The following is a 20,326-nucleotide window of genomic DNA, read 5'->3' as shown; positions in this document are numbered from 1 at the left end:
TCAAATAAACATATCAGAATATCTTTATTAAGCATTAATTCTCTTCTCTCTGAGTCCTCATCTGAGGGCACTGAGAGCCTAGAGTCAGTACTGTATTGTCAGCAAAAGTGTTTAAAAATACAAGTATTTTGAGATATACATTAACAATTTGTTGGAAGCAGTTTGAAGAGAAAAAGTCAAACCATGAGAAATCAAATTACAGAGTTCAAGATTATGGGCCACGGTGTTGTGGAAAATGAGTCATCGTCAAAGTGTTGATGGCCTCCCATCAACATGAAGGCCATCCATTTTAGTGTTGGACGAACTAAAGGTGACAAAGACAAAATGACTCCAATAACTGCTCCATCTGGTGAAAGAGCAGAAAATATACCATTTACAACGTGACAAAATCTTTTCCTTCCTTCCTGTGATGGCCTGGCAATATGAAGTTTTATTTCATTAGCCGTTTCTGCACAGAGTAAATCTTGCCATCCATTAAACCTTTAACATCTTGTCCATCTGCTGCGGAGTTGAGCCTCCAGAGCCAGAGACTCTTATCACTAAATGCAATCTGTTACGAGGATACGATAAGAAGTAATGACCGGGAGAAGCTTCAATGCACAGTTAACGGAAGAAAGAAAGGAGAGCTTAGACTCCTGATTGTACGGCAGCATCGTCAATAACCCTGTAGATCCCTGATGACGCTTTGTGACACAAGTTTTTAAATCACACTTGGGGCTGGACAGAGATCAGTTTGCAGGTGCAGTCGACTGACTAAAAATTGTTCAGCCAACTAAAGTAATCTATTTCTAATATGGCAGGCGTTCGGCTACAATATGACTCTTCAAAACATGCAAAGACTTTAAAGCTGCACTAATCAATATTTTTACATTAACAATGGCTCAAATTACTAAATGTCATGTGAAAGCTGTCTCTACTAGTGATGACCCCACAGAGAGTTATCAGCCAACTCTGCAGTTCCTCGGATCTACGGTGTGTCTTATGATTTAAAGCTACTTATTTGGTTTTACGACCAACAACTTTACTGTTTTGGCTGAATCTTACTTCTTCTATCAACTTTGTTTCCAGAAGCAGGCAGCTATTTTTTAACAAAAGCGTTTTGATAAACCCACTGTACACTACCTGTGGACATATTCAAGCATTTAGCAGCTAAAAGAGCCATATTATTCTCACAGAATGTGCTGTTTTCTAGCACACTTGCCATTTACTGCTTTATAAGGTGGTAATATGTTTTTTGTTTATGTCTTGTTCTGCTGCCACCAAATGGCCAAAGATCAGTTAATGCAGCTTTAACAACTTTTTTACAACATTTTATTTACTCTTTTGAGTTATTTAAAGCTGCACTACTCAAAACTTTTATATTAACAATGGACAAAATGACTATGCATAATGTGAAAGATGCACTTACATTGTCAAATTATCACTCAACCCTGGAGCTCTGTGCAGCTCCACACAGCTTTTTGGCTTCTTTTAGCTCATTGTTTTGGTTTTCCAGCCTGCAAACTCTACTATCCTCAGTCTATTTTAGAACAGGAACAAGCAGCAGCAGGCAGGTTTCAGCAAAAAAGGTCTGATAAACCCACTGCACGTTGCCTGCCCAGCACCAAACAGCAGTTAGCGGCTAACTGGTGAACATAGTGGAGGATTTAGCAGTTAAAGAGCCAGATATTTTTCTCTGGAGTGGGTGGAGACGAAAACCGAGCTTAAGGGAGAATGAGTATTTGACTTAAATTAGTCAGCTCCAAATGAATGCTAATGTTGTTTCTTGTCTGCTGGACATATAAATTGGCAACTGTTTGCTAGCAGATCCGCTGCAACAGCTTAATGACGTGGTATTACATGAATTTTGTGTTTATAGTTTGTTCTGCTACCCACATTCGCCAAAAAAAAAAATCAATTATTGCAGCTTTAATAACATATTTTGTAATATCTTTGCGATATTTATAACAATTTAAGGCATGTTTTATCCCAAAGCTTCCAGAATTCAAATCAAATCAGTATCAGGTTTCAGTCTAACCCCAAGTATGGTACAGTGTGACATCTAAGTATCATGGAGTAAGGTCTTGATGATGGGAAACAATAGAGGCTGTAATTACTGCTGTCACTTGATTAACCGGTCAATCTCTGAGTTTCTATGTGCTTCATTAAAGAGTGTTCAACATATTTTAGTTTGTTACTACAAGGGAATGAAGACTATTAGATGGGCAGAAAGGAAAGTAAACAAACACTTACAATGATAATAGATAAATAGTAATACTACAAATATAAATATACACTACATGATCAAAAAACTGGAATGTGACTACATTTTGAAATCAGGAACTCCAACATTATAATGCTCATTTTTCCACTTACAATAAGGCAAGCATTAGTCTAAAATTATAGGATATTAGCTGCTATTTACAAGGACGCTACATTGACTCCAGCTATTATCCCTCCCAAATCTGAACTTGCAAAAATGTTTTGTTTAATTCAAAAGACAAAGACCAGCGAGTTGTTCAGTTCAGTGCAGTGGTGAGAGCGTTTTTAGACATCCTTGATACACAGATTTGTGGGGGAAGGAGGAGAGCTCAGAATAGGATCTGGAGAGAAAAAAAAAAAAAAAAAAAGGGTAAAAAATTTAAATGACGAGATATCTAGAGCTTTGTAACAAGGTGAGTGCAACAGAGCGATTGAGCATGTTTACAGTTGTAAGCACTGACAAACCGCTGAAAAGGCTTTGTAAGTGTGTCCTTCTCTTCTTAAGGCTTTTGGAAGGAGACAGGCAGCCCTGATCTGATCTGCGATTCAGTTGGGGACGATTCAACATGCCAGCATTTATTGCTGCATTTAGTTTGGAGTACCTGTCCAGTACCTGCTTGCCTTTCTGATAAATCCAATTTTGTACCAAAAAAAAAAAAAAAAATTGTAATATTTATGTTTTTTTTTTTTTTTAAATTACAGATGAAAAGTAATTCTCATGAGGTATTAGAGTCTTGGCTTTACGCCATCACTGCTGTGTGTGGTGTCTACCTTCACAACAAGTTTTCTAAAGAGACTGATAAATACCTTGGAGATGGTGAGGCTGTGCATTTTTTTTTTTAAACCTGTTTCTAAATAAAGTTGGAGATTTAAACCCACGACTGTATCAAATTTCTGTGGCAGCATCTTAAGAGTTTACCGAGAGATTTCCTTCATCTATCAAGAAAGAGGCCGGTCTATTGATTCTTTTACCACACCTGCATAATCTCACGTTAATAATGGCAATGACTGAAATGAAGAACCCCCGCCCTACTGATGTAAAACCTCCTGAGAGTGATTTAAGGCCAACAAGTGAAAAAACAAAAAACAAAAGACAAAAAAAAAAAACACAGAATAAGAGGAAAAAAGACTGATCACTTTGATCAGCTAGAGTCATTTCAAGCAACTATTTACTATACACATGATGCAGAGCTATATACAGATGATTAGGGTTTTTTTGTACATGTTACAGTGCTGAGTAATATGCAGTTAGTGGGCCATAGTAATAAAGAAGAGAAGCTATTGTGTTTTTACAGGAATGGCAGGTCAGCGATTTGATGAAACCAAATTTTACAGTGCAAGGGCAATAAAAAAATTACGTTTGTCAAAAGAAGCATCAGAAATATTGAATGTAAACACTAACATCAATACCATTTCCTCCCATAGGAGAAACCATTACGATACATGCACACGTATACACACACCATTGTGCTTAGGGTTATCTTTTCGCATCAGCACAAAAAGTCAAAAATCGGTCGCACACACTTTCATGTAGGACCGACAAGTTAGTGAAATTAAAAGGAGAATTTTTTTTCCTTTATGAGAAGCAAAAGGAATGTGGAGGGCTACACTATCCACACACACACACACACACACACACACACACATTGCACATTCACCCAGAACAGGCCTGGCTGTAGCTGAAGATCCCAAGCGTGACAGGAAGATGTAATGTACAGAGGGGTTTCCATGAAATTGGAAGAGTGGGCGCAGCACAGGGGAGCACGCAATGGGCTGGGCCAGTCAGCGCGGAGAGAAGCCTGTTGCTAAGCTACAGCCAACCACCTGCGTCATGTCCCAGATCTGTGGAGACAAACAGCCAATAACAGTGACAGAAGGCTTGGTACAAAGCTGCATTTAAGGATTCTGCATTTTTATCGTTAGGTGAACTGAATGTAACTGTTTCTGCTACTGTTACCCTACTTTCATTTTCACAGATAATTTAGACCGAATTAGGCAATAAAAATAAATATACACATAAAACATGTGAGGTAGAGGAACCAATTAAAACCTTATTCTTACAAATAAGCTCTACAAGACACTACACAACTTAGAACTTTGAGTGTTACATCACCGAAAATCTCATCTTTTAAACCCCTGTTGGGTTGAAACAGACTCTGGTCTGCTTGGACTAACAATTAATTACAATCCTTAATGCTGATGAGTTTTCATGATGAAGAAAAAAAACAAAAACGTGGAAAATCAATAAACGTCCATAAGAAAGTTTTTAAACCATTTCACCAGCATAATTCACTTTTCTGCCACCCATTCATGTGCAATGTACATTATGTGCCAAACACTTAACAACTATTTTCATTCTCATTTAATCTGCTGATTATTTTCATAATTAATCCGCTGGTTGACTGTTCAATAAAATGTCAGAAAATGGTGAAAATGCCTGTTACAATTTCCCGAAGCCTAAATCGACTTCTTCAAAACAGCTCGTTTTGTCGGAACCACAGCCAAAAACCCCAAAATGATAAAGAAAGGCGGCATATCCGCACTATAAAGAAACTTGAATGAGGGAACATGTAATATTTCTGCTGGAAAAATTATTTTAAGGTTTTGCGTTTAGGACTGCCTGCGGCATCATGAGTCTAGGATAACAGCCGCACGAAGGAAATGAAATTGATTTGATGAATTATTGGTTTGAGTTTCACTGTCTGTTTTAAAAGGCCTGTACACACGCACAAATTATCTGGTATCAAAGAGTTGTTGATGACCTTGACAATGCGGTCGCTTCCACAAGTGACCATCAGGCCTCTGGATGGGTCCATGTCCATGTGGGCGATGTTGTGTTTCCCCTCGTGGAACGTGGCCAAGGGTGTTCGACTGCACCACACGCACAGACAGACACACAATGACAGCGTTTCATCAGACGTGCCCCTCAGTACTCTGAAAACATGAGTACAGCGCGACTAAATGACATCACAAATATTCAGAGAAGCAATTTACTCACTCTTCTTCTTTGATGGTGTCAAAGCAGTCATCACACACCCGCACAGGGAACTCAAAGCCCATGATTGGAAATGTGGAGCGTTTAGAACTGCATTTTCCACACACAGCTTTGCCACACTTCCTGCAGTGGTGCTGTGCACAGGAAACACACCCGTATATTAGAATTACTAATGACTGAGGCAATGACAGCTACTAAAGACACTGATCAGACTCTCGTACCTGTCTGAGCCCCAGAGTTTTAGTGTCCCACATCTGCTTGATGTTCCAGAAGAAAGGTTGTTCACACTTCTGACACGAGTCGCTGTCCAACCACTGAGGCGCCTGCAGAGATGCCACCAGTTTAAGGCTACTATTAAACATGCAGAAACACTGCAATGGAGCCCACTAAATTAAATTAACTCTCCAGTGGACAATCCATACAAGCAGCATTCAAACCAAAACTGAGACCAAATAAAAATGAGAAACTAAACTCTGTATCAATTACAACCAACTTCTAATTCTAAAATACTACGTTTTCCATGGTAGCTACTGTGTGCTACCTTGACCATTATACTGTGTGAGCAGTGAGCGCTGAACAATTTATTGTCAGTTAGCAATGATGAAAGTTACATCACCACTAAAGTATTTATTTTTACATAGAGAAGAATCTGCTGTAAAACAAGTCCATTTAAATTTAATGTAAGACACTGTATTATTTGCATTTTACACTAGCATCTATGAGAAAAACAATTGAAAACCATAAATACTCAAATTTGACAATAAGGGCATTTAAGAGTGTATCACCCTTTAAACCCTGTATCTGACTGTATTGTTACAACCTGTAACTGTGTAGCAGTTTTTAATAGTGACTTAAACCTCTTCTCTCTGCGTGTCCATGTTCCACACGGCGATGCCTCCGTCGGCTGAGCACGACACCAGCTGCCTCGTCAACTGGAGGTAGCGCAGGGCCTGAACACGTTCGCTGAGGGGGGTCAAGGAATAGAGAGAAAGAACGAAAAGTGAGAAAAATACTTTAAATGATTACAATCAAAACAGACGCCTGATTAAAACCTGTAGTAGTAAACACTATTTTCACAGATGATCAACATCCAACTCAGTAGATCAATGTCCTCAGCTCTTTTAGCTCGCTGTTTTGGTTTTACAGAGGCACATTTCTTACATGGTTCAATCTAAGCAGCTCTGACAAATACTCATGGACAGCCGTTTCTGAAAAAAAAAACAACAAAACAAAACGAAAAAAACAAAACAAAACCCTGAGACACACTACCTGCCCAGACCCAAACAGCAGACAGGCAAAGTTAGCAGCTAACTGGTGAACATAATGGAGCATTTAGAAGCTTAGAAAATATATTTTTCCTCAGGCATTGGTGAAGACCGAAACAGAGGATATAAATTGTTTTGATTTAAATCCGCTATAATGTGTCTGTGTGTAATGTGAAAAGGGTCGTTTGTAGTGATGACTCTGCAGCTCCTCTCAGCGCTACAGAGCGTTTAAGCGTCTTTCAGCTCACTGTTTTGGTTTTTACTTCCCGCAACTTTGACTTTGTGTGTCGGTCTCACCGCTCTCATAAACCCTGTTTCCAGAAGCAACGGGTGCCGGTGAAAAACATCTACGAATCCAGCATACACAGCAGCAGTCAGAGAAAATAAGTAACTAGCGGTTAAACATAGTGAATAGACTGAAACGCAGCTCCAAATGATTTCTAATTTTGTGTCTGCTTGACGCATAGACATCTGTGTGCTAACACATTAACCCTAATATCTTTGATAGCTCTGTATTTGTCAGCTCGTTTTGATATTTTTCTGCTCCTTAGCGTCCAAACACGGATTAATGCTGCTTTCATACATAAAGCAGCACAAGTATAAAGGTTAGAATAGGAGGTAAAAAAGACCCAATAATGCAAATAAACTGATTTAACTTTTAATTAAAACTTCCAAAAGATGAAAATAAAATTACACCATTTGAATTGTTTTTCTAATGAGCTGACATTTTTGCCCACTATGACAACACTGACGATATCACTTCTGCTCAACTGTCATAACACCGATGTCATAGAACTGTTAAATCCCATAAAAGGAAGTCTATTAAATACATTTTAGTACATGAGTAAAATGGAGAAGAAGGAAAAAGCAGTGAAAAGAAGGCTTGAAAAGAGATAAAGACAGGGTCAAAACAAGTTTTAGTGCCTGTCGGAACTACAGGAGCGTGACAACTCTCATTTTTATGGGTGTCTGAGAGGCAAACCTCTGTAAATCCTGCTAATGTGCAACAGGATCTACGGAGGGTTGCTCTGACATGCACTGGTGGACAGGGGCTTTGTCGAAGACTCCTGTAACAGGGGGAGGGGCACTAGGAGGTGGTGAAATATGTATGTAGGCCGAAAAGAGGAGACAAAAACAGAGTCAGTGCCTGATTCCAGCGATGCCTGCCTTTGACAAGAGTGTGTGGAGATGCGAGACGGACACTGATGTGAAAGGAAATGAGGAGACTAGGCATGTGGATGTTTTCGAAGAAATCTGTGGCACATCTGCATGCCATTTCATCAGGACCAACTTTCTCTAATTTAGTTTAGCTGTTAAGCCACCCAATCCCTTACAAAAACAGAGGAACGAAAGGGAGTTCAGAATCTGTCCGTATACAAAACACTGAAGGACTTACTGGTGTCCCTGCAACAACAGCGTCCGTCCTTTGCGGCCCCCAATGTCCCACATGATGACGCTGTGGTCAGAGGCCCCTGAGAAGAGCAGCCTCTGGACAGGGTCCCACCACAGAGCTCCTATACTTCCTGGAGGGGTCAAAAGACAAAAGAATACACACTTGTTACATGTTCTACTTTGTGATGCAAGAACTTGTTGAGAGATAGTGTCATGGTCTGACCTATTGGCTCCTCCCGGTGCATGCTGGAAGACCTACAGGCAGCTCCTACGAAACACCTTAACCCTGAAGCTGGCTATAGTCGGAGCTGGAGGATCTCCGATCTGATCTCCGATCTGATCTCCGATCTGATCTCCGATCTGATCTCCTCTATTGAGGGCATAAGCTACCCTTTTTTTTGAATGAGCCTTGTTTTTCCGGTGTTGTACATATAAATCAAATTATACCAATATCTCATTAACTTCCTGACCTGGAAGACTACCGCTCCATCCTTCTTTGTGCATTGGCTCAAGGAGATGTTGTCTGTTATACAAATGGAAAGTCTGCATCTTCACAAATCCAAGACACAGGGTAGATTTGACAGAATTTGGGGACCTTTCCTGGTACAGTGCCATACTACCCCGCTTCCATAGAGACTCTGACTCATCTGGCTACATGAATGGTGCGGTTTTTATTAGGGGTCCAAGCACAAGGGGGCTGGGGGCCATGCATGCAAGGCAGCGTGGCTCCCAGTACCAGCAGCGCTGGAAACCCTAATGTAATCGCTCAGGTTTTTAAAATGTATTAATGTATTTATTTATTTACTCTTCCGTGGGTAAAAGTAGTACTGCAGCATACACCGTTAAAGTTATGTAAGTAAAATTTTAAGGGGAGGTACAGCATCATGCACACGTCAGAAAAATTACACATGTCCACCAGCAGGTGGGGCTATAATCAAGGTAAGCACGTTTGGGGCAGTAACTCCCACATAGTACATTGAAGGTTAAAAAACTTCACATGCACGCTTCCCTGAATTTAGCTGAATCTCGTGAGATAGGTCACGCCAACTTCCACCTCTACATTTTTTTTTTTTGTGTAAAATTGCAAAATATGTGAAACCTGCTTTTTCAAACTCCTCCTAGATTGTGATCCTGATCTGCTCGAAACTTAGAGAATAGAATAGAACATAGAATCACATAGAATCTATGGAAGCTCGTGACAAAACGTTATCAAAAGAATTTTCATAATCAAAAAAATGTGCAAGTAAGGAACAACTTCCTATAGGTTGCAGTCAAAACAGGAAGTATTGCATTACTTGGCAACAACCACTCCTATTAAATTGAAAGTCGGATCAATAGTTTCCCCTCATCCCCTGAGGCTCTGTGCAAAACTTAGTGTCAATTGGCCACGAGGTGGCACTTTTGTTGCAAAATCATGAAATATGCTAAAATTGTTTTTCCAAACTTCTCTTAGGCTCTAAGCATGACTCGCACGAAAATTTGCACATATCTTCATGCTCACAGGTTATTAAAAGAGTTTTTATACTAAAAAAAAATGCAAAAGTTATAAAGGAAAAACTTGTACTCATACAAAGGAAGTGATGTCATATCTTTACATAGGTTTGTCGGATTAAGACAAAACTTGGGCCAGTAGTTTGGCTTGCCACACTGAGGTTCTACCACTAGGTGGCACTTTCACAAAAAGTTGAAAAATATACGAAACCTACTTTTAAAAACTCAGGTGGAGGTCCAATCTGCGTAAAATTGTTACACATAGCATCTAAGGACCCTCATGGTTGTTGGATCGCTTACCACGAATCTTGGGGTAAGTCGCAACAGACTCACTCGACCCCAAGTCCAGGGTTTATGCCACACTAGTTTAACCTCGCTTTCTGAAATACTCCTCAGAAACATTCCAACCTCGGTGGAATGTTCACCAATGTCTGTGCTGCTCTCAACCTGAGACTTGCATTTATTTATGTTGTTATTGTAAAATTGAAAACTGTAAAAGTATTTTTTTTTTAAAAATACTCCACACTGAAAAAAAATCCTGACCCTGAAATGAATGTCTGTCTTTTAGTATATCATATTATTTAGTATTACTACCGGAGGCTAGCTTATAAAGCTAGCTCGACGCTAACTAATGAGCAAGAAACTTGTTAGTTAGCTTACTTGCTAAATTCAAGCTAAATGCTGTTCCTGACACTGCTCACCAACCTCAAGGAGTACTGGAGACCAAAAGGTTGCTGCCATTGGTTGAGCCAAAGAAGATTTTTTTCCTGTTCTTGGCCCTTTGGACTTAATTCAGCAGGGAACTCAGTTGGTTTCAGCTGAGCAACCACAAAGCACAGACCATCTGTCCATTCTTCTCAGAGGGTAGAGCATATAACACATGCTGAACACTCACCATCCTTCTCTGGCTGTGGCCTAAAACCACACACTGCTCTGTCGTTACACACTAGTGCAGAAGCCTTTTAAACCAGTTATGATAACTTAAAATGCTTTAACTGCATTTCTGTTTGCTTCACAGGTTTTCCCAGGCAAGCCAACTTGCAAAGCAATCATTTTTTTCCACATTTCCAGGAGAATATTCAGCATTCAAAGGAAAGGAGCTGTGGGACAGACGATAATGGCTCTTGAAGTCAGATTAGTCACATGATGACTAATAGCCTGTGGCAGGTGGCGGAGGACTTATTAGACTCTCAGTAAGTGTAGCTGCATGAACCACAGGGGAAACCAAGCAGTGGGAGCTCCATTCATGGCCGCCTTATTGACAATGTTTTGAGCCAATGTGGAGAAACAGTAGTTATAACCTCATAGTCCTCTGCTGCAGCTATGTTTCCATCAGCTGACATGAAAGAAAAGAAATACTTATATCTACACATGAAACTGTGTCAGAAAAAATGTGTAAAAATGAAAGTCTAATTTACTGGATTCAGGAAAATTACTGATGTACATTTATATTAGACAATTTATATTATAAAAAACATAACGAAAGTGGTTGTAAAAGTGTTCCTGTAACTCTGATGTCTGACCTTTCCATTTTGTTTTCCAAATTTGATCACTCATAATTTCCATTAAATATTTGGATGGAACTCAACCTAGCGCCAGCTTGCGCCCAGCACCACAGCCATTAATGTGTGTTATCTGTCTAATTAACATGTATTATCATGAGCACCAAGGCACATTTACAGATCAAAGAGAGGTAGGAATAAAAAAAAAAAATTAATATGGTATAATGATTTGGTTTTTGGTTTTTTTTGTACATTTTCTACTTGTCACAAGGCAAAGGACACCATAACATGTTCATCCCAACATGCTAACCCATAAACACTAGGGCTGTGGTAAAAATAGGCATTTTGAGTGGTGGAGATCATCACTGGGTCAGATGTGTCCTCACCCGCCTTGCTCTCAACAAGCTCATGTGTGATAAATGGCCAAACAAGAACATAGGGAAGTGTTTGTTTCAGTGAAGTGTCCTAGCAACCCATTTTTGTTGTGGGATTCATTTTTCTCGGCACAGCTACGAGTACACTGAACCCCTGAATACAAATCCCATCTGAGTAACGTATTCATCATTTGATGATGTATTTCTCTCTTATTGAGAGGGACTTTTCCACAGTGACAGCGCTCCCATCTAAAGGGCTCAAATGGTCACTGAACAGCTTGACAAACATGAAAACGGCACAGTTGCCAGATCTCAACCCAAACAAGCAGTTATGGGGATTTCTAGAGCAGCAAGTGAGATAGCATTTTCCATCATCATCATAAATCAAAATGGAATTGGAATGAAACTGCTTGCGGAGCAGTGGTGTCACATCCTGCCTACAGACTCTGCTCACTTAGAAAGTAAATGTCAGGCTTTTATCAGAGCTTTTGTGGCAGGCTGTGGTGCTCAATGCTCTATTTGACAGGAACTACCACAGAGGCGGTTTTTGAGTACTTTGGTACAGGTGCATTACAGGTCTCTCTCCGTCCATCCGTCCGTCTGTCCATCTGTCTCTCTCGCTCCCTCCCTCTCTCTCAAATTTTTGTATCCCAATTTTTGTCACCACAATAACGTCACAACTGTGCATGATACAGTGACAAAACTTTAAAGGTGTGTAGCTGAGATCAAAATGAAGGCCGAGTTTTAAGATGGGTGGGGTCTAACCCATGAGTACTGAGTACTCATGTGATAACGTAGTAATCACTACTGAGTATTCATGGGTCCGAACCTCGACATGTTGACGGGCGTTGTGGCTGAAGTGATCCAATCACCAGATGGTCTCTAGTTTAGCTTTTGTAATATTTTGTGGAATTGTTTCAATTTTCAAAATGAAATGTTGTGGCGATACATGAACCTTAAAATTCAGTGCTTCAACTGCACTGCAAAACACACGTCTGCATTTATAACTCACTATAATTGCAGTTTTGCTCATAAAAACAATCCTTTGTTCGCGGACTAATTTCCAAGGTGGAGGCATATATTCCTTCTGTGCTAGATGGATTCGCAGCTCCTCCAACAGCGGTTCAAATGTCCCATTCAAGACAACAAAAACTCTCCACTGTTGTGGACTACATACTCCATGAAACTCCACCAGCAGACGCCGACTGTTCCAGAGGCTGGTGTTCTGGCTGATCCTAAGATAAACCTCTTGCCCTTTCCCCGTCTCTCTCTGCTCGCCTCAGCACCATTTCTTCCTCAGTATACTTTGGCTTGAACTGATACATTTTCTACAGAACAAATGTTGTAGTGTAACTGTCTGCTCGTTGGAGGTCCTTGCCATCATAATCGCTGTGAAACGCCAATACTTGGTAAAGTTAGGTCTTTGCAAAGTATTTTTTGTTTACTAACTAGTAGGTCTTAAATCCTGTTGTGTAGATAAAAGTGTCTTCCAGGCTGAAGAAAGCTGAATAATTTTCATAGATCACACAGTACAACTAAATATCCAATTTATGACAAGAGTTTAGGACATTCATGTCTGATAATTGTTTTCTCTGCTGATTTTCAAACATCATAGCTTATGAATATAGCACATTGTGGCAGCTGAATGGTGAAGTTCTGTCCTCAGACTTTTACTTCAGAATATGAATGAGCCACCGTGAAAGATTCACAGATCACCCCACAACTTTAACGTGAAAAACGCTTCAATTAAATATTAATATAAAATAAGCTTCACAGAAAACAGTGCGGACGTGTGTCATTATGATGCGTTAGCTATTTCCAGCAAGTTTCAAGTCCCTGCAGGTTGATTCTGATAGTGTACTGAAATGACCAGAAAACCAATGGGCCCCAGGAAGGAAGGAAAAGCACATTTAAAAATTACAGTGCCGCTTGCATAAATTGGGAACTGATTGTCAGTACGTTGTATGCAGAAAGGATTTACTGGTATGGTCCTTTCAACCCTGACCCATATCAACACTGGCACACTTGAACAAGAGGAATCCTGTTAAACCCGACGGTTTTTTTTTTTTTTTTTAAAATCAGACAAATGCATTTTTGAACGTTGAGAAAAAGTTTAACTTTTTAGTTAAATGACAGAGTATTTGTGGTCACACTGAATCCAACTGGTCTTTTTTTTCCCCTTTCATAATGAAGTCATGTGGAGGAATCTGGGTCATCTATTATTTACTGCGGCCACATCTGCATATCTGGAATCCGAGACCTATTTATGCGTAGACGTACACGAGACAAGCAGTGCTTATAACTCACCTGCGCTATGAGAAAAAACAACGGTTCTGTGCTGATGACAAATGTGATTCTTTACGTGTAGGCAGGCGCGTCTTTACCTTCATGACCCTTCAGTGTAGTGATTGTAGAATACGTCTGCTTCTCCAGTTTCAGCAGCGTGATCTGCCCTGAGTAATCACCGACGAAGGCATGCTGCGTTTCATGATCGTATCTGAGCGTTGAGTCAGGGCTTCAACAGGCTCGACATGTTAAAAGCACTTAACTGACAGACACTTCTATGGACTAGTACACACAGCGAGTGAATGAAGGATACTGTAGGCAGGAGGCCCAGGCGGTGAAGTAGTGTCTCCCCAGCATGCTCCCACTCTGGGTGCACATCCAGCTCACACTCTTGTCATGGCCGGTACTCACCACCCACTCACTCTCCAGGGAGAACACCATATCTGACACGCGGTTCTGGTGGGCTGCAAAACACACATACATACACACACACACACACACACACACACACACACACACACACACACACACACACACACACACAATGTATAGCGTGTTTAACAGACACAAGTCATGTTGGATAAACATCAAACAAGATCACATCTACTACACTGGGCTTTAGATCCGAGGCATCATGGATGAGCACCATCTAAGACCAACATGCCCTTTCCATGTGCTGATCCCATCAGAGGCTCTGCTTAGCGTTGCAGTAATCCAGACTAAGACACACGGATCCCTTCAAACGGTTTGTACTCCCATCAGTCTTAATGGTCCACCTCAGGATCACCCCTAAAGGTACATACTTCTGTTGTCAAATTTCTGCACTCAATGGTTCTAGCATCACAGACGACAGGGTTTTAACCTGGTTCCAATCACCACAGTGTTTAGACCTGTGGCCAAAAGCTATATTGATGTAATACAAAATCAATACCAAAACCCTGCTAAACAGTCAAAACACAGTATGTGCTGAAATACTATTTATTTATGCATCATATTTTTACACAGTCATTTCATCCATTCTTATTATAAAACTATTGATTATAGCAGCTTTAAATTAAAACACCACCCTCACATCAACCACCGGCAGCTCCATTATCACAAGTACATGTTTCTGCTGCCATTGGAGCATTGTTCAAGAGCCCGAGCTGAACTACTGGATGGGGAAAGGTTTAGCAATTGATGAGGAGGACACCTAAAAATGGTTCCATCGGATCTGACAACTCAGCTGTAAAAACTATGGTATGCTGGGTTTGAATATTTAACTCAAATTAAACATCATGTACATTTAAAGAAGTATTGGGAGAAAACATTTTTCTTGAGAACAGTCAAAGCTACTTATATGAGAGAATTCAAAAGGGAAGCCAGCGGCACAGTGTAACTAATAACATTACATGCAAACTGGCAAGGCTCTACAACTGTAATAAACTCTACTGAGAAGTGCTATACTGGGTAAACCAAGTTAATATGGCTCAGAGTAAAACAAAGCATCACTGATAAGTAAAGGAGTCATCTTTGTCCCCTTTTAAGTTTGTAAGATGAACCATTAGAATTGGGGCAAAACCAAAACCGAAGACATGTCCAATTTTATGTTAGATACAGCTGTATGTCATATTTTAGCCTGAATTACTGTAAATTCTTTGCATCTTTGTCATCTTGCTTGTTTGTGTGTTTCATCACCGAAGCATGGCCATGGATACGGCCTCTGAGGCTGAAACGTTGATCTTCTCTTTCATTTTCACTGTGCTACTTCTCCTTTGTCTTTTTTTTCCCCCCTCCTAGCATCTAGTGAAAAACAGGCTTGAGAAACATTTTCATTACTTAAATCCATCTACCTTACTATAGTCCTTTCTCTCACCTGTTACTGTCCTAGGTGTCTGATGGAGCCATATTTTTTGTCCCCTGTGTAGTGAGTGCCAAAGACACTGCCACCGTCAACATGTTTATATAATAATTCGACACAGATTTTGCGTAAGTAAGTAATTAATCTGAACTGCAGAGAGGAAAGCTTTTCCCGAAATCATTTCCATCATTCTGAACATATGTAAGCTGTTTTTGATCACTGGCCACTACTCCTTGTCAAAAACTCTGAGGAGAGTAACTGCCAAAAGGCGAATGGCACTGTTAATCCCAGCCTGTCTTTGAAGTGCATAGACAAATCTTAATACCTGTTTGATCTGATTGTGAGTCATGTTTTTGCTGTTTGGGCTCTGCTGCTTGATTTTTCATTAAGGGGTGGAAACCAGATGGAGCATGCCAGTGGTGACATGTGGTCTTTTGTCCTCTAAAGCAACAGGCTGGCCATTTTCCCCCAAACGCCTGATTTTCCACGGAGGAAGCTAAATGGCTGCCTTTGCAGTCACAGGAACCGTGTTCTGTTCACAACCATCCAATCATGACATTATGAGGAGATGACATCGAGATGTAATAACTGTATATAGTCATCAGTAAGCAAAAATAGGTAATACCAAGGTCAGGCCTCAAGGAGACAGACAATGAGTTTTGGTGAGAAACCCTGCATGTAAACCTAACTTTGTTTGTTTACAAGACAAGAGACCTCCACAGGGCACCTTTAAGGGAGGCTCAGCATCCAGGGCCAGAAAACAGGTTAATGCGAGACTCAACCTGAGCATACAAAATGTCGCTAATAACAAAGCACCGTGCACTTCCTATCAGTTTACTTATGTAATGATGATTGCACAAGAGGCAAAGACTGCGGCTACCTGCTTTTACTAATAATGTGAGTTAAAGAATAACACAGGTTTCTCCCCTTTGCTGTAAAAATGAAATGAAACTTTTTTTTTTTTTTTTTTTTAAGTTTTATGGACTTTTTATGGACAAGTTTTACAGTGCAAGTACCGAAATGTAGGGTGCTGATGCGATCCTGGGGCAGGGGGTGGCCACATCTCTGACACTTACTCACATGCACAGATCAAACTCACTCTAGGGATCAGATTGAGCATGTATTGATATACTGATGGCTAGATTTATTTATTTTACTCATGTAATTATGATGAGAAAATGTTTATTTTATGTTCATATTTTTCTAATTATAAACTATAGTGAAAGGAATCAGCAGCACAAGACCAACGCATTTGACTTGTCAATGAAGCAAAGGTCTGTGTCATGATGAGTTTGATATAGAGGCTGACAATATTCCATGAGATGATAGAGTTTTGTCAGCGGTTACAGGGACTTGCCAGTTGCGTGTAATTTGTCCTGAGCTCATGTTCTCACCTGGATATGTTTTGACGTGGTTCATCTTGTTGAAATCTTCAGAGATGAGAAACTCCTGGAAGGCAAGCATGCATACGCGCACGCACACACACACACACATACACACACACACACACACACACGAAAAAAAAAAAAAAACAAGTTTCAACTCTAATAACTATCCTGCACCCACAGGCATTTGGAGGAGTCCAAATATTGAAATTGTGGCCTATTTTAAACCAGATATGCTGGGTTTAAAAAAAAAACTAGACTGTTTGAACAACTAAAAGTCTAGCCCGCAGCGAGAGTATGAAGCCATTTGCTTGAGTTAGCTGCACTCACCACCACGGCTCCGTTGTCCTGGCCTATGAAGATGCGTCTACTGTCATGGTGGTATGACATGCAAGAGCATGGAGCTAAGGGAGAAAGAGGCAGACATTCTCCATGAGCAGGTACATCGCCATAAACATGCCATGTTGCAGAGAGGTCTTCATTTGGCTTTAGTGTGGCAAACGAACAAAAAAAATCTTTTTTCCTAACACAGACAAGCACGTACAGACATATTCCTAATTGCTTTTCCCACAGAAACAATGCAGTCTTACTTACAGGAGACTGTGTGGTAAATGCTTGGCCAGTACTGACCGCTGTCTCTCTTCAGCCATACCCGGATCGTTCTGAAGGAAAATGTCAAAACATCACATTCAAAGCACTCTCCTACATCTTATGTTATTTGCAAGATCCACTCAAGGGTCAGTCTGTAGTCTATTTCACTTCTCATGGTATGACGACATTTTTGGGATTCAGAACTTGAAATGCATTTCCAATCTTTTACTTAATGTACATATGGACCCGCCTGGCAGTTATACAAATACATACTTGATCTAAAAATTGAGACTTGGCACTTTTCAATGGAAATATCCATCGAAGAAAAGCCCTCATCCAGGATATGACCTAATCCTCGTCTAGGAAACCAGTCCTAATTCTCTTTACACACAAAGCTAGACTCTGTTCACAAAACAGCACCGAGAGAAGCAGGATTACAGATTTATTGGTTTCAATAATGTCAGTTGGTGAAAAATTATTTTTGGCAGGTTTTTTTTTTTTTTTAATATTATCTGTATGACACACCCACCATGCACACATGCTTTGTAAACATTACTAATGAAACCATATTACAGAAGTGAGGATTCAATACTGAACCACTCCTGAAACTGTATGTCTGACCTTTCCCAAATTCTACCACTTTGTTGTATATACGATAAAGGCCTTTGCTTAGTCTTTTGATATTTATTCTTTAAATAAGTGTTGTGCTTTAATACACTTTTACACTTTATGGTACCAATTTTGGAACCCACCCCTAAACATAATATGAGCAGCTGTCATGTACTGTCATGTTGTGGTTTTACAAAAAGTTTTCACTTCTAGTGCATTTAACATAGGTTTTAAAAGGAATCAGGTTTCAGGGTTTACTTCCAATCCAGTAAAATGTCCGCAAAGTCAAAGCATCAACAATGTCAAAAGCAATGACGGTCCAGCCCTGTTTCACCAAGGAACCTGAATGTCTGACGGCCGCACCATTGCCCCACAACTTCCCTTTTGAACATCAAGAGGTTTAGATGTGTGATGGAAACTGTTCTAAGTTCCCTTTATCCCTGAATGGGGACCTCGCTTCTTCACACTTGTGGCCGAGCACGGCAGCCCGGAGAACACCTCGGCGAGTGGACCGTGCTTAGTCCCCCGCCGCTCGGATTATCCGGCTGCTGCCGCGGTGAGGGCGAGCGGAGACGCCCGTCGAGTTATAGCGGCCCTGCGGCCCTTCAGGTTCTCTTGAAAAAAAAAACCCGGTCATGCCCAAGTTGTCTAGATGGGATGTCGGGGGAGACCACAGCCGTTTTTAACGAGCATTAAGTCAGGCGTAGCTAACTATGCCACGCAGTGTAAAACAGCTTGTAAACAAGGTGAATGAACCACTCTGAAATGTACCCCTGGGTTATTAGTGTTCATCACATGGATACTTTTACCGTAAAGTCCAGCTGAAAGAGTTCGTTTAAAGCCCTTCCGGTGAATACAAGCTTTGCAGATTACGACGAGCACTTGCAGGCAGCAAGTCGTTAGTTGGAGAGAGTAATGTTTACTATGGGCAGTAGCTAGCTACCTAGCCAGCGGGGTAGCGTTAGATTGACACAACCGTACACGTTTTAACACTGTTACGTAAAGCAAATCATGAGCCCTAAAGCCAGACGTTATAGAGTGAAAACTAAATGGGTTTTTTTCCCGTTTACTATTGCGTTTGGTTGTTTGTTCGCGGATATTTTAAGCAAATGACTCATTCTTGATGCATTTCTATCCCCAACCCCTCCTGCGCTAGCCTTGGTTCCGTATCGAAAGCCACGACCAAAAATTCAGATTCTGAGAAGGGGGGGGGGTTGGTTTCCTCTCTCCCCCCACACCCCCGTCCTTCCTAAACCAATGCACCGAGAATTATGAGTGTGATGACCAGCAAATACACGGAGCCCGCTAGCTACTGCTCTGGGCTAACGGTAGCCTGCCTGGCAAACTCACCTGTCCTCGCTGACCGTGATCACTCCATCTTCCTTTGGTATCAAGACCGCTGCATTGACAGTGTCTGAGTGTCCCTCGATCTTGTTCAGAAGAACCGGTCTGGCCGTCTGAGGCCTGGAATGAATCTCCGCAGCCATAATTTTAACTAGCCAGCAGTGTTTTCCTTCAGCTGATTTTCCTCCTCACTCGCCAGTAAAGGGGGATCAGCTGACACTCGGAGCAACTGTAAGGATTACCGTAGCGACTGCAAGAAGGCGCCCAACAAATTCTCGCTGGCTGCCGTATTACCGGCAAAAGCAAGTAGGTCAGACGTCCCGGGAGCCCGGAGCATTTAAGGACACGAAAAGTTTTGCGCAGCATCGGCAAAGAGATTAACAACATAAAAGAGCCCGAGATGACACAACAAATAGAGCAGTCCGTGTCCGAAACGGCCTGTTCTGCCAGTTGAGCCGCCATCAACGCGGGCGGACAGCTGCACCCATCCTTGGCGGCCCCAGGGATGGGGGCAGCTGCCAGTGCTATTCGTACTGTGTACCAGAATATTCTGCTCAGTGTCTAGGACAAACTGTATCTCGATCAGTTTTTCACACAGGTACAGAGTTGAAGCGCACTCTACCCCCCTGCTACTGCCTGGATCCATGGTACAATCCCTGTAGCTCCGAGGTCTCGAGGGGAAAAAAATTATTTTCCTCGCTCTTAAAATATAAAACCAGGATTAAAAAGTGTGTCTATACTGTGTCGGACCTGTAGCATATTGAATATAAATTCAATTTGCACACTGGGCCTCTTGTCAAGTCCACGTACAACTGGTAATTCACACTCTAGAAAAGTAAAAATAAACTCCTAGAACAAGAAATTCCAATTCTAGGTTTCTAACTTTTGATTGCAAAACTATAAATTAACATTCACATTTCTAGATTTTCAAGTTCTGGTTCTTTTAAATTCCAACTCTGGCATTGGAATTACAAACTCTATAATGTAAAGTTACAAAATTAGAAGTTTAAG

The 20,326-nt window shown here is 40.9% G+C and overlaps 1 protein-coding gene across 2 annotated transcripts; it reads right to left on the bottom strand.

Moving 5' to 3' along the window:
- Nucleotides 1-7: 7 nt before the first annotated feature.
- On the bottom strand, nt 8-19,603 carry wdfy1 (WD repeat and FYVE domain containing 1). 2 transcript variants are annotated; one of them, XR_005707763.1, is made up of 13 exons: nt 19,322-19,603; nt 17,366-17,433; nt 17,102-17,175; nt 16,781-16,835; nt 13,860-14,010; nt 13,645-13,757; nt 7,898-8,024; nt 6,094-6,199; nt 5,458-5,559; nt 5,240-5,370; nt 5,004-5,112; nt 3,900-4,083; nt 8-2,582 (listed from the first exon to the last, which is right to left on the bottom strand). XR_005707763.1 is itself a non-coding variant. In XM_040130818.1 (12 exons), the coding sequence occupies exons 1-12, from the start codon at nt 19,456-19,458 to the stop codon at nt 4,024-4,026; spliced, it is 1,233 nt and encodes a 410-aa protein (XP_039986752.1). In that variant the 5' UTR covers nt 19,459-19,603; the 3' UTR covers nt 2,929-4,023. The 2 variants fall into 2 exon arrangements, 1 of the variants encoding a protein (XP_039986752.1); XM_040130818.1 differs by lacking the exon at nt 8-2,582 and having other exon boundaries at nt 2,929-4,083.
- Between the last annotated feature and the right edge of the window lie 723 nt (nt 19,604-20,326).

This window comes from Xiphias gladius, chromosome 7, assembly GCF_016859285.1.
Source record: "Xiphias gladius isolate SHS-SW01 ecotype Sanya breed wild chromosome 7, ASM1685928v1, whole genome shotgun sequence".
Classification (NCBI taxonomy): Eukaryota; Metazoa; Chordata; class Actinopteri; order Istiophoriformes; family Xiphiidae; genus Xiphias; species Xiphias gladius.
The sequence above is the reverse complement of the archived record's forward strand: the minus strand, read 5'-3'. Positions and strand labels throughout refer to the sequence as shown.

Bases quoted from the DNA above. Each gene is read 5' to 3' on its own strand.
- wdfy1 (XM_040130818.1), bottom strand. From the start codon at position 19,458: ATGGCTGCGGAGATTCATTCCAGGCCTCAGACGGCCAGACCGGTTCTT. The intron at 17,176-17,365 runs GTAAGTAAGACT...TTTCTCCCTTAG, and splicing joins CATTTACCACACAGTCTCCT to CTCCATGCTCTTGCATGTCA. The intron at 8,025-13,644 runs GTAAAGACGCGC...TGACCCCTCCAG, and splicing joins TACACTGAAGGGTCATGAAG to GAAGTATAGGAGCTCTGTGG.